Source organism: Tachypleus tridentatus, chromosome 8 (genome assembly GCF_004210375.1).
Source record: "Tachypleus tridentatus isolate NWPU-2018 chromosome 8, ASM421037v1, whole genome shotgun sequence".
In the NCBI taxonomy this organism is placed as follows: domain Eukaryota; kingdom Metazoa; phylum Arthropoda; class Merostomata; order Xiphosura; family Limulidae; genus Tachypleus; species Tachypleus tridentatus.
In genome coordinates this window covers 44,505,308-44,519,423 of record NC_134832.1, presented here as the reverse complement: position 1 = coordinate 44,519,423, position 14,116 = coordinate 44,505,308, and the positions used below count along the sequence as shown (strand labels likewise).

General features: G+C 29.3%; 1 protein-coding gene across 1 annotated transcript in view; it reads right to left on the bottom strand.

Annotated features, from left to right (window-relative positions):
• LOC143222319 (proto-oncogene tyrosine-protein kinase ROS-like) overlaps positions 1-14,116 on the bottom strand; it is a 71,248-nt gene that overhangs the window by 21,991 nt on the left and 35,141 nt on the right. Inside the window, exons 14-22 of the mRNA XM_076448685.1 lie at positions 13,510-13,823; positions 12,182-12,418; positions 10,561-10,775; positions 6,469-6,607; positions 5,761-5,999; positions 4,898-5,074; positions 4,339-4,649; positions 2,671-2,858; positions 1,220-1,321 (exon numbers count right to left, since the gene is read on the bottom strand). Coding sequence (XP_076304800.1) covers positions 1,220-1,321; positions 2,671-2,858; positions 4,339-4,649; positions 4,898-5,074; positions 5,761-5,999; positions 6,469-6,607; positions 10,561-10,775; positions 12,182-12,418; positions 13,510-13,823 — 1,922 coding nt within the window. The remainder of the gene's footprint in view (positions 1-1,219; positions 1,322-2,670; positions 2,859-4,338; positions 4,650-4,897; positions 5,075-5,760; positions 6,000-6,468; positions 6,608-10,560; positions 10,776-12,181; positions 12,419-13,509; positions 13,824-14,116) is intronic.

The window sequence follows — 14,116 nt, the reverse complement described above, 5'->3', positions numbered from 1 at the left end:
TTGATCATAATATTTTAATGCCCTCAATGGCTGAAAAGGTGAACATGTTTGAGGGTGGAATTAAAACCTGTGATCCTTAGATCATGAATCGAATACCCTAGCCACCAGGCCACAAAAATTTCATAAAACTAACAACAAAATAAAATCAGTAATAAAAAAGGACTGTTAGATTGAAATAAGTTATTCCTGAAATATTCAAAAAGAAATCTTCAATTTCTTGCTACACAAGTTTACTTTTGAGAAACAATTCCAAATCAGTCACATTTGATGTACCTGTTTTACTGATGTTGTTTCATTTCCTATTGTTCTTTATGTTTTAATTACAAGTTCCTTAAAAATTATTTTAACTATGCAAACAACCTGGTACTAAACATGTACCTATAAACTGAAATGATATAAGTACAAAATTTGAAAATCACATCTAATATAAGGCTGGTCAATCACACATGATAAAATGCTCAATGACACATTACAAGATATTGATGAAGAATCAAAACATAAGATTCTTTGAGATTTACTTGTTTCACCAACTTAGAACTACTTATATAAGATTTCAAAATTTTAATACTATGGAAATATTACTGGCTGAATTAAAGATCCTTCATAAAAACATGGTAGAAATATAATGCATTCAAACTTATAGTTGGAAACACAACCTGAATCTGCTACAAAATTGTACCTGAAATAAATAACTATCTGACTTGAGTTAACTTTGTGTTTCCATTATATACAAAGTCTGAACTGATGAAGTACTTTACTGTAAAATACAACCATGTGAATTATATAAATAATTTGTTCTTTATTCAAGACTTGATAAATAAGCTTTAACCTTTCTCTAGAACCATCATCAGCTAATATCAAAATTACATAACCTGTCATGCTAACTGATTGCCAATAAACATGAATAACATACTAGTTCCTGAAATTATCATGCAGAAACATTACAAGCTACTATGCCTATCTATCTATATATATTTACACACACACACAAAGCCAAGAAAAATACGACAATGAATTAAACAGCAAAGGCTCAAACTTTCCACTATGTTTTCAAAAATAAAACAATCTCATTTTACATGTGTTACTTATAGACTGTGATTATCTTTGAAATTATTTAGCTTAGAAATACTTCTCCCAGATATGAAGAACTAAAGAAACCTTTTTACAGAAAAAAAAATGTTGGAAAACAGATGGAAATGGAAGTAATCACAAAACTTACCCATGTAAACAGCTACTAACAGAAAAATAACAATCAGAAATACAACTGATAAGGTACTGGCTAGAACAGTTGTTATATGATGACTGCCTGAATCAACAAGACCTACATGGTGGTTAAAAAACAATAATATACTTTATCACTCCAGTTGTAACTCACATACACAATCACATTAATAGCAATCTATAATCACATTAATAACCTGTATTCTAGATATTGAAAGATGTTCCAGCTAGAATCTTTATTACCTTCTCAAGACACATGTTATGGGTCTAGCTGTAACTCAGTACACAGTATACAATGTAAGTCATGCTACTTGTATTCTAGAAGATAAAAGATGCTCCAGTTGGAAAGTGTCTTAATCAACATTTCAAGTGATGTACTTTAATTTGCAACTTTCATACACAATATACAGTTCAGGGTTTGTTACAGCCTATATTCTAGAAATTACAGGAGCATTTAAAAGCTTAAAAATGTATCTTAATAGAATTTTAAAGCCATTTAGTTTAGTTTGTGATTTTCATATACATTCTAAATTATAAATGATGTTACTAATTCATATTGAACAATTTAAAGGAATACATACTGGTCTAAAATTGCATCCTAATCAACTTTAAAAGTAATTTAACTGAGTCTATGACTGAAATATACAAGCTCTGATAACATATACTCTATATGATACAAAAACATGTACTGAAAGTTATCATATTTACTCTAAAACATCCTATATTTTGTGATACCTTTGAAGGTTATATTTTGTCGTCGAGTTTTCTGTTGCTATGATGTTAAACTTCAAAAATTTTGGAAACATTAACTTGCTTGAATCTTTCATAAGTTAGTTTGGATAAAAATATGCAGGATAAAACTGACACAGTAATAACCAGTTTATGTCACTAATTCCTGTAATGATGATAGGTTCTTAGTACGATTACTTTCAGAAAAAATTTATGGTCAAGGCTTTGAAATGATATCTTTAACATATATGAGAACATAGACAGTTTAATTTATATCATTATGACCTACATTTATACACGTTTTTAAGAAAAAGTAACATGGACACTAGTTACTTATTCTTCTGGGTTACTGAGGAAGAGAGTGTTTTCTTTTAGAAAAGCCACATTAGGCTATCTGCTGAGCCCACCAAGGGGAATTGAACCTCTGATTTTAGCATTGTAAATCTGTAGACTTATACTAATGAAGAGTGGAATTCTCCAAGCTGGTATTACCTTGGTAATAAATTGAATGATTAAATGGGTTTCAAATAAATTTTTAATAACTTATATTGTTGTTCTTCTAAAAGATATTCCACTGTACTATATTTTATAATTTATGATCTCAAACTCAATAGAAAAAACTCATTTAAGAATAACACACACACAAAAAAAAAACAATCTAAAAAATAATGAGCCACAATATTTAATACATTAAAATTTTCTTTATCCAAAAATAATTACCTTCTGGAGTAGGTAAATCAAACTGTTCACTCTCATGACTAAAGCTCCCATATCCTAGATTATTCATTGCTCTAACCCTAAAGTAATAACTTATTCCTGCAGGCAAGTCTTGAATGATCCAATGGATTGTAGAGTTATAGTAAACTGTCTGCCATTCAGTTTCTTCTGTGAGATTATTAATTACTGACCTATAAGGAGAATTAGTGATCTTCATATAATGTAATAAATTATCTTTACACTGATAAAAACATAATCATTTAGCAAACAAAACAACAACAAAAGCAAATATCATAAAACAACCAAGCTAAAAATCACTATCAGTATTTCTGTTCCACCAAAATGCTTTAGTATGGTAGTATGAAAAAAATGTTTTGAAATCTCTAGCAAAATAGATATGATATTTCACTATTCTTAAGCTATAATATAAACAGTGAAACACTGAATTATATAAAGATTACACAAGCCTGCAAATTTAAACTCCATAAAAGTTGTTTTGGTTTTATAAATGGATTTTCTATAATTTAGAGACACAAATTTTGAAAATAATATTCATGTGTTTCTAACACAAAGAATTTTTTTTTTAAATTGGGAAGAAAAACAACTCTTACTTAGATCAAATTATAATTTATTTTACTACAATGAACATTTTTTTATTGTCATGCTTGTTATGTTTAGATTCCAGAATGACTGATAAGATTTTCATGTTGCAATTTGTCTAGAGAAATTTATAGCCAGTGTATGTCAATGTTTTAAGCATAATAAAATACAATCCAATTTCAATAAAAATTATTCACTTACATAAAAGTATATATGACACTCTGTAAAAAGTCTGTATGCAATGGATAAAAATGGGTATCATTTTCAGATTCAGGGTAGAGAAATTACTGTTGAAAATGTAAACATTTCAAGACAACAAAACCATCACAAACCTGTTTTGTATTAATTTTTCAAACCACAATATATATGCAAACAAAAGTATCAATTATCAGCAACAGGAAGTTAATCTATCAACTTAAAGTGTTTCATGGATTTTAAAAAGGTTAATTATGTTACACCCTTGGTTTCACTCAGAGCCAAAGCTCTGAGTTATTTATATCACCCCATTCTAAAAAGTAATTTCTGTGCATTTCAGTCATACTAAGAGCCTCTAAATAATAACATACAGTAAATCTATATTTTTATTCTTTATGTTAAATCACATTTTGAAATGTGATAATAGTGTGGTGTGATTAATTCATAACAATTTAATGTAGAAATACATAGTCAAAGGCTGTGTACACAGGCAGAGCTCAACATTAACTTTTAAAATGACAAGAGATGAGGCATTAGTAACATTTGATGTCAAATTTTATTTTACAAGCAACTGCTTTTCAATATGTATAACACTACTCTCATTACAGTTAAATTCCAATTTGACTTCTCTTGTAAAAAATGTAATAATTTATTAAATGTTTTATGAATTTGAAGATAATTTCATGAGCTTTCTATCACTTGCTTAGTGGAATCTACATGAAGAGTTTTGTAAAGGTATTAGTTGTTTAACCAAAATAACGAAAGAATGATATAAATTCTAGTCAAACAACTGGTCTTCAGTGATCATAGCATCTAAGTTGATTTTTACCTATAAGATCATTTAACTTTTTATGATAGTAAATCAGTACTTCCTACCTGTACTGCAACTCATACATGAGGAATGTTCCTCCGTTACTAGGCACCTCATTCCAGGAAACTTGGTATGTTTCCCATCCAATTTTTTTCACATATGGAGGGTCTGGAATATCAGGTCTATCAGCAAGAGTTTCATACTGAACCTCAGGCATCTCCAACCAAACAAAGGTTTTGTTGATTTTGCTTCTGTATACCAACTCAAGTTTGAAGTTATACTTTGTTTTTGGAAAAAGTTTCTCCAAAGTGTAGTTGTATGTCGCACTTGCTTCAGTTTCATCCACTTTCAGTGTGTGCCACATACTACCTCTTTCCTGACAAAACAGATAATAAATGATATACTTTTTTAAAGATTAAAAAACAGTTCAATCAAATTGTTAGCAGAAATGCAAGAATCTAATTAGCACAAAAACAGTCATGGTTCATCTTGCTTTGTAAAAAAATGATAAACCAGTTTAAAAAAATAAACTATTGATTAATAGCAATTAAATATTTTAAAGATTTTTATGATAAATTTTCTAAGATAGATACTGTAATACAGAACATGTTATGCTTCAGTCACCTCAGTATATTTCAATCTATGCTGGACTACACTGCTAGCAACAGAAGAAATCCACTGAACAGTCAGAGATCTTGATTCAATATTCACAAGAGTCAGGTTATTAGGAAAAGACAAGGTGGTCACTTTAACTGGTAAGCTATCACTATGAAAGGCTTCAGTGGAAGAATAAGCTCGAACCTGCCAACAAAACATATTTTAAGTTACAGAAGACATAACTGCTGATCATTAGATTAAAAATTCACAAAATCAAATCAAATTCTTTCATTCCTTGAAAGATAAAATTCTCTAAATAATAAATTACATGCTGTGATACAAATTCATGTATGTGTAATTTAAATATACAACTGGAACAAGCTGTATTCTATATTAACAAAAAAATTAGGAATATTTTAATAAGCATTAAAAGAATTAAAAAAAGAGCTATTTTGTTTTAATGATTACCTTTATATCAGCTGACTGTGAAATCCTTAAATAGTAACTAACAGTTTACATTAATGACAATTATACCCAGTAGATAAATTAGAAAACAACGAAGAGCTTACTGTGAAAACATAAATAATATGTACATTGTATGAAATTTTGATATTTAATAATTAATAATTTTTGTATAAACTTATGAACTTCGTGTGATTTTCTAAGTATAGTTACTGGTAAACACTGGTTTTTGAATGTGTACTGGTAATATTCTGAAGTTCAAAATAGGTTAATCTTTGCTACAATTTTAAATTTGTTTTTTAAACATCAATTTATTCACTATTTCATCTCAAGTTAGAAGCCACACCTTATACTTTCATAAAATATCTCTAACAAAGAATCTATTACATTTATGTTAATTCATTTTTTCCCACTATATATTTACTTACTACAATTTTGTATGTGGTGGCTGGTTTCACAGAAGTCAGAATTGTAAAATATTCATGATCCAAGGTTGTATAGTGATGGTGAGATAGGTCTAATGGACCAAAATGTTGGTCAACTATTTTCTGCTTTCGCACTTCATACCAAACGGAGGGACCATTGAGATGAACCGGCTGTGACCAAGTTACTTGAATATTTGTTGGGGTTATAGCTTCTGCTGTCACGTTGACAGGAGGTGTAGGTGCTATAATAGCAAAATATCATATTCAGGTTAAGTTATGGCTATACCATTACTATGAGAAAGCAACTACAACAAAACTTGAAGTACAATTGAAGTTACAACTTTATTCTTATAATAACAGAGATTGATAATGCATTTATAAAACATCGACTTCAGATGAAGTTACACGTGTTGTTATATCTACATGAAGAAAATGAATGTCTATATTACTTGTAAATTTCTCATACATAATATAAATAAAACAATAAATATTTAAGCATGACCTTAATTACAATGTTACAGGAACAAACAGAAACAATCCATTAGAAAAAATGTAGCAAGATGTGCAATTATGTGCAACAAAAAATACAAACACTTTGACAATTTATTACACTGAAATCTGTAAAACTGCATGGTAACTTAATATGCGCTATTTTTTGTTTCTATTTACTACGGCAGTTCTAGAGATTTACACATAAAAAAATAAACCAACCTCCTTCTGTTGTTTGATAGACTACATGAGATGTAGAGATTAATAAAGCTCTGGAATAATGATTACTGACAGCCACTCGGATAGAATAATTTGTAAATGGATCCAATGAACTAAGCACCACAGATCTATTGTACGATTCCTGCAAAGATATGTTTTCATTCAGATTTACCTAAAATAATTATCAATTTTGTAGTTACATATGTATATATATATATAAATTTGAAAGTAAAGCCCTCGTAATCTGTATGACATCAGAGCTACAACAGAACAGTTCATGGTAACAATAAAGATCAATATTACAATTTAAAAAAAAACAAACAACAACTTAAACAGTTTACCAAGACAAAATAACTAAAAAAATATCAAATAATATTGTGAAATGATAAAACAACTCCTTATATTAAGATGTTGCACATGAATTTAAAGTATAACATTGAATATATTTGTCAGTAAGACACAGATCAAGTAAATTATAAAAGAAAGCAATTACACATAAAACTAATTAGAGTATTGTTACACATTATTTCTTTGCATATAATACTACAGTCAACACAAACAAAAGTGAGAAGTAAACTTTCTGCTTACAGTCTTCCTGAAAGAATGCACAGAAAGAAAGAGTTCATAAATAGCTGTACAAGTGTATGAAAGTGCACAATAGATGAAGAATATTTACTATTTGATCTATGACTCTTGAACTTGCTACTTAAAAAATAATAGTGGCAAAGGCCTTTTCAGAAGATGTGCAATGAAATGTATCATTAAATCTTATCTAGAAAACAATAACTTACACATTCCACATCACTAAGACATTTGTGCCTGTTGTGATTATGCATACAATTGGTTTCACTTATGTAAAAGGCTCAACAGATAATTATAAGCTATTAAGTAACTACTCATAATCATCTGAATTTATTTTTTCTTTAAATGTTAAGCATTTAGAATTTGTAGGGTTAGCATCAACCAGTGGATATTTAATACATATTTTGATGTAGCAGCATACATATTTGGGGAAACAAGCTACAGAAGTTGCTGTTATTCTGACAGAAGATGATAAATTAATACTTCCTATCATTGAAACATTTGTAAACAGGTTGAACAATACACCTGAGCTTCACAAATATTTTTATTGCATAGATGAAACATTTAAGAAAGAGTCAGTACCTAGTCCAATTGGTCAAGAGTTTTAACAGACAATGTTGTTCAGCCCACACAAGCTACAATGTCTCACAGATAATTAATCTTTCCTTTCCATTGCCTCTGGTACAGTCTCAAGAAAATATTTTGAAAGTGAAAAGTGATGACCATCTGCAAAGTATCCATTGTTGTTGGTTGGGCTTACTCTAAATCATCAAATTCTTCAAAGAACAGCTACAAACTATCCAAAGAAATAGCTGCATGACCATGTTTGCCCCAAACGTACAGAACAAACTGCTGAAACACACTTGCCAGAATTGTAGCTTATACCATAGTGAAGTGATCACTGTGCACATTTGAACACACAAGTCTAAAGGAGATCAGGTCTCATCAAATAGTGTATCATCCTTGCCCACGTGTGTCCATTAAAAGTTGTAGCTCATTGACAATGAAGCCAATCTGTGTTGTTAAGTACATGAAAAATCTTGACAATTAGTGGGACACCAAAGATGACACTGACATCAGTAGTCTTGAAATTACTGACAAAGAACATCAATGATACAGTTACAGGATATTACATCTACTTAGACAGTAAAATTGGAAACTCAAGGGCAGCAAGGTGGTAGTACTACCTAGATCACTGTATCAAAACTCAGTCCATTTTTCTCTCACCAGTATTCTCTATTAAATGTTTTACTATACAAGTTTTTATTACTACCATGACACAGAATTGTGTACAAAAAAAAATATGTACAAATATTTACTTTAAAATTTACTGCAGTAGATGATTTTGCAAGAGTTGGAAACAGAATAAAAATCTGGAGAATAACTAATCCTGTAAGATAATAACATTTTTAAGTTTTTCTATTTCATAGGATGCTTGATTTTATATAAAAAAATCAATTATGTGATGGAAAAAAGATGTAACCTCTGTCATTTTTAATGTATGTTTTGATTGTGGCTGTGTTAAGAGGAGAGGAGAGATTGAAGTATATTACACAATGTTTTCTGTGTTGGTTTCAGTAACAGAGTATTACACAGAGATGAGTAAATCTTGAAACTCATCAAAACATGAGTTTCATAATTTATTGACAGTTCCCTTAAAAATTTACTTCTCAATAGAAAAGCTAATTATTGATTACTCTATTTAACTATTTCTATTACATGTTTTGCAATCTAACTAATATTACAAAAATGAAAGACAAACATACTCTTAATTAAACTGCAACTTCTCCACATTTTCAATAAGGTTAGTAAACATTCTAACATGCACTGTCTTTTGGTTTTATCTTAATTTACTCCTATCATTACTCTAAGAAAATAAAGTAAAGAAGAGAAAATGCTGAAGTCTAGTGGGTAAATTGGAAATAGAATGAATTAGCTAAGAAGACAAAAAGACTGATGTATATTTAAAGAAGGAAGACTAGAATAAAATAGACAGCATTAAGGAAAATCAGAAGTGAAACAAGTTTTAAAAACTGAGCTAGAGAAGAAACTCGTGATAGCACTGTTTGGGTTTACCAAAATTGGACTTAAAAAAAACACACTTTCACACAGGCTATACTGACTGATCTAATTCTGTAAAATTTTAAACCATTATACGTGATCTTATCTTGACGAACTTAGAATTCATATGTCTCTAGACAAAAGAGTTCTATTCTTTACTCTTCTGAGCACTCTTGTAGGTCCAGAATTCTTGATGGGACCAAATAACAACTTTTATAATTCTAAAGAAGGAAAATAGCTTTTCTTTCATGTTGTATTATTTTCTATGATTTACCATTAATTAAATGTATATGATATGCATTGATGTGATTGAATTAAACATTAAACTCAAATCTTGAACAATTCAGAAAAGCAAAGGAAATAATAAAGAACATAAATTTATTCTGAATACCCAAAATTATGTAATTCATAATTTATTATTCATTCCAATATTTAAAGTAGGGGTTACTCTTTAAATTTCCAAAGTCAAGCACCTCTCCATTAATGATGTAAAATTTGTGGCTGTTTCAATACTATTTTCTCTGCTCAGATTTGATGTCAAAATTTGTCACATACCAGTTGAGTGCTCTTATTAATAATGTAAACTATCACATATTCATATCAAATATTATACAAATTTACATCTTTGTAAGATATCAATAATAGATAAAATAACACACATACAATTTTAAAGTGGTAGTTCCTAGGATTAATCATTACAGTAATCGGGAAATCTCTTTTGTGCAATATATGGCCAAATGAGAGACACTTTAACAAATTACATTAGCTGTCTTGTTTGTTTATTTGTTTGTTTTGCTGCTGAGCACAAAACTACACAATGGGTTACTTATGCATGCAAGTGAGTAGCCAGAATGTTAAAAATTATATGCACAATATTAATCAACATATTAACAAAAACAATGATTTGGCTTAAAATATATTTACTTACAAAGATGTGTGTGTATATTTATTGCTGGAATGATTGTGATTCTCATTTCAAGGCACTTTATATATACTTATACACATAATGTATGTGCCAAGCTACACTACTGCTGTGCCCAACATGGATATTAAAATTTACTTTTAGTATCATAAACTTTCAGAATCACTATTGAGTCACTAAAAGTCACAAATACTAGGTTAAGAATTCAAGTAAAACACATTGAAAAAGGAATCGGTTTTGAGACATAAAAATCACAATCAAATGTAACTTATATGAAGTCCCACTTCTATTATCTGTCTTAGCTAACTTCTGACAGTCAGGTTATGAAGTTTGAAGATACAATGCAAAAATAAAGAAGAAAGAGGAAGATATAAGAGATATAAAAGCTGTTACACATTCATAAGTTTTATTTTTAAAAATATGCACCACATTTAAAACCAGGAATAACTGGTTTTCTAAGTTCTAAAAAAACTAATAAATATATACAGTGTATCCTCTAGAAAATTGTCAAAGGTACTTTATGTACTTACAAGTTTATAGCACTGACCAAAATTCTTGTAACAACCACTCATTTTACTATCCCCAGTCCTTCCATAATAAACTGTATATAGCAATGGAGGTTGAGACACATTTTTACAAGATGTAATCACATTCACTGGTAACAGCTTAACAGTGATTGACATTGAAGATACCTCCATCAGCTCAGCCACTTTGTCATAATGTTTAGGAATCAAGCATGAAGGTACTAAGAAAAAAAATTATATTTTAACAATAGTCTTAAACAAAATTACATGATTGTATTCTCCCATGTAATATGGGTCTGTAGCCTTACATTTTCTGCATTCAGTACTTCAGTCTTAATCCTTGTTTCTTTGAACAATGTACACAATTTATAAAATAAAAGTGACTGTCTATGAGTACAATATTACAAATGAAGTAATATATGTGATTATCACAAAATCACTTTAAACATAACTAAGGTAAAATATTGCTCAAACCTTATATTAAAGTTACATTAAATGGTCATCTATTTCAAAACATGCAAAGAGTCTTACATATTAATAATTTCTTTTTAAGTGTTGGAAGTAGTTTTGTTTCGTTTTTATATGGCAAACAAAGCAATGCTGTTGAAGCATGCTCCTACACAAAGAGTGACTGTGTCAAAGTTTACAAATGTAAGGAGATTTGACCAGGAAGATTCTTTATCTAAACAGGTTACCACATATAGAGCATCACAATCTTTTGTTTTATTACAGACAGAATTTTACATGAATTTTAAGATATGCCAAATAATATGCTGATAAAAATATCCTTTGTAAAATAGTATATCAAAGGAGTTAATGTTCTGTTTAGAGGACACAATATTCACCTTCACAAGCGATAAAATTTCTGAATATAATTAATATTTTAAATGTAATTTTTTTAATAAATACTCTCTAATTTCTTATTTAAAAAACTGTATAATACACCACTCCTCCAAAGGTATTAAAAATACAGGAAATACACATTTATCTGAAGTGTATTAATTTTGGCATGATGAGTGATATCTAACAACCAGAACCTGTGCATTAGTCTAAGATAAATAAAGTAATACTGCTAATCCTGAATTCACTTTACTAGAAAATATGGATGTTCAATACATATAAAATAGTACATTCAGTATTACAATATATTTAAGTTTGAAGAGAAATGGCATTTTTAGAATGGTGGGATAAATTATTAATACAAATTTGTCATATGGATATTATTTCTGTATAATTGTAAAGCAAAACTGAAAGCAAACAAAGTATATAAAAACAGATAACATTATATATAACATAATCATTACAATACAAATTCTGTCAGAAACCGGAGAAGGCAATCCTTCTTATATATGAAATCTAAGAGCTTGGTCTTACATTACTCCTGAAAATTAATGAAGAAGCAGCCAGTAAAAACAAAACTTTCAGGAGTAAGGTTTAGATTTTAAACCATTCCAAATATTCAGATCTATGACATGATGATTGTAAAACTGCTTTGTACTTTATAGTAAAATAAAAAGTTATTAACTCACTTTTATATATTCTGAATATAGCAGTTAACACATAAGAACATAAATAAATAAAAGGTATACTGAACTCTATGACAAATAAAACATTTGTAATATTTTACCTGGAAAGGGTTGTAAGTGATGACCCACTGCTTTAATGCTCTGAATCCCAACAGCTTGTTTGGATAAAATCTCTAATTCTGGATTGAAAGTCATCATAAACTTTTTAGGTTCCTGTGTCAGTGATGAAACCCATTCTTTCCTAACTGCTGTCTTGCTGGCAACAAATAGTTGTTCAAGTGATGCATTATACCAATAAATGCTGTTTCTGTCTGCTGTTATCAATGTTGGAGGTAAACCTAGAACGTATTATTATAAAGTTCACTTACTAATTACATAATACAAATATTCTTTGTAATTTGTTTAAATATGCATTAATGCCTGAGTGGCCTTCATATCCTTTGAGAAGTAGTCAGTTTCTTTTACGTTTTAGATGAATTAGAACAATATAGGCTGGGACTGCCTGTTGTAGAGCACATTTAAAGTCAAACAGGTTGAAATTAACACAATAAGGAGTGCGACTGACTGTTATAGATCAGTTATAGACAAATTGGTTGAAATTAGCACAATAAGAGCTGTGATTGGATACTGTAGATCACAGTTATAGTCAAACTGGTTGAAATTAGCACAATGAGAGCTAGGATTGGCTGTAATATATCACATTCACAGTACAATGGGTTGAAATTAACACAGTAAGGGTAAAATTGGATGTTATACATCATAATTATAGCCAAATGGTTGAATTACATTATTTTTGGGTCATTATTATATGCATGTACAATAATTTTGCAACAAAAGTTTATAGTACAGTTGGTAATAACACAGAAAACATATGAGTCTCATGGTTATTTTTAGTTATCCTAATTATCATTACCATAACAATTTAAAATTTTTGATGCATGCAAATTCTGAAGTAACAAGCTAATTCTAGATAACACAAATTTATAATGTTGTTACTAAATATTTCAATGTCTGATTACTATTTCTAGGTTAAGTAAAAATATGAAAAATTCTCACTAAACTGTTTCAAGAAAAATTTAATTTATAGGTTTTCCCTCACATGAAATCATAACTGTTATTAAACATTTCATTGGAAAAAAACAAAAAAAAAACAGTGAGTATTTGCTATTCTAATGCAGACAATATTTTTAGAACATGTTATTCCTGAATATGCAAGTTTTAAATTATTACTCACAGACATTCCAAAGTAAGCTAGTTAGTTTCCTATATATTATGTAAAAAAATAAAGGCAGTATCTACAAAATCAAAGTGTTATTCTTAGATGTTAGAATAAAATGTCACCCTACATATTCTAAAGAAAACAATAAAAGTTCACCCTAGATATTTCAGTATGGCAACTTTATTGTTAATATATTAGAATAAGACTCACCAATATATTCTGAAACAGAAGCATTAATAATCAGGTTACACAAACAACCATGCATGTCAGCTGACCAGATATGTCCATAATGGCTATCTATCCACAACAGTTGAGAATCTCCACTAACTGTATGGTCAAGAACTATAGATTTTTCAATAAGTGGATATTGGTGACAGTTGCACTGTTTTGATGAAAGCATATTTTCAGAATTATTTCCTACTTGTTTGTCTTGGAAAAAGAATAAACAATGGTGAGAACCATCAGTATCACTAGTCATGATTTCCCAATTTCCAGTTCCATTCAAGGTAGTGTAAATTAGGGTTCTGAAAGAAAAGGAACTATTACTGTTTTCTTTATTTTTGGTAAGAATTAAGGAAAACAAATGGCTCATAAACCTCTACAGAAAGAGCTATTCACTATAGAAATTAGTATTGGTATCTATGAGGTATGTTGCTCTGGTAATATATAACATATAAGCTCACACCAGATAAAAATCTCCAAACCATGAGTTACATCAGATGAGAAAATCCATAGACCATGACTCATATGAGATGATAAAAATTCAACCATGACCATTTAAAAATTGTAAAGTGTAACAAAATCAGCTCTCTTCACA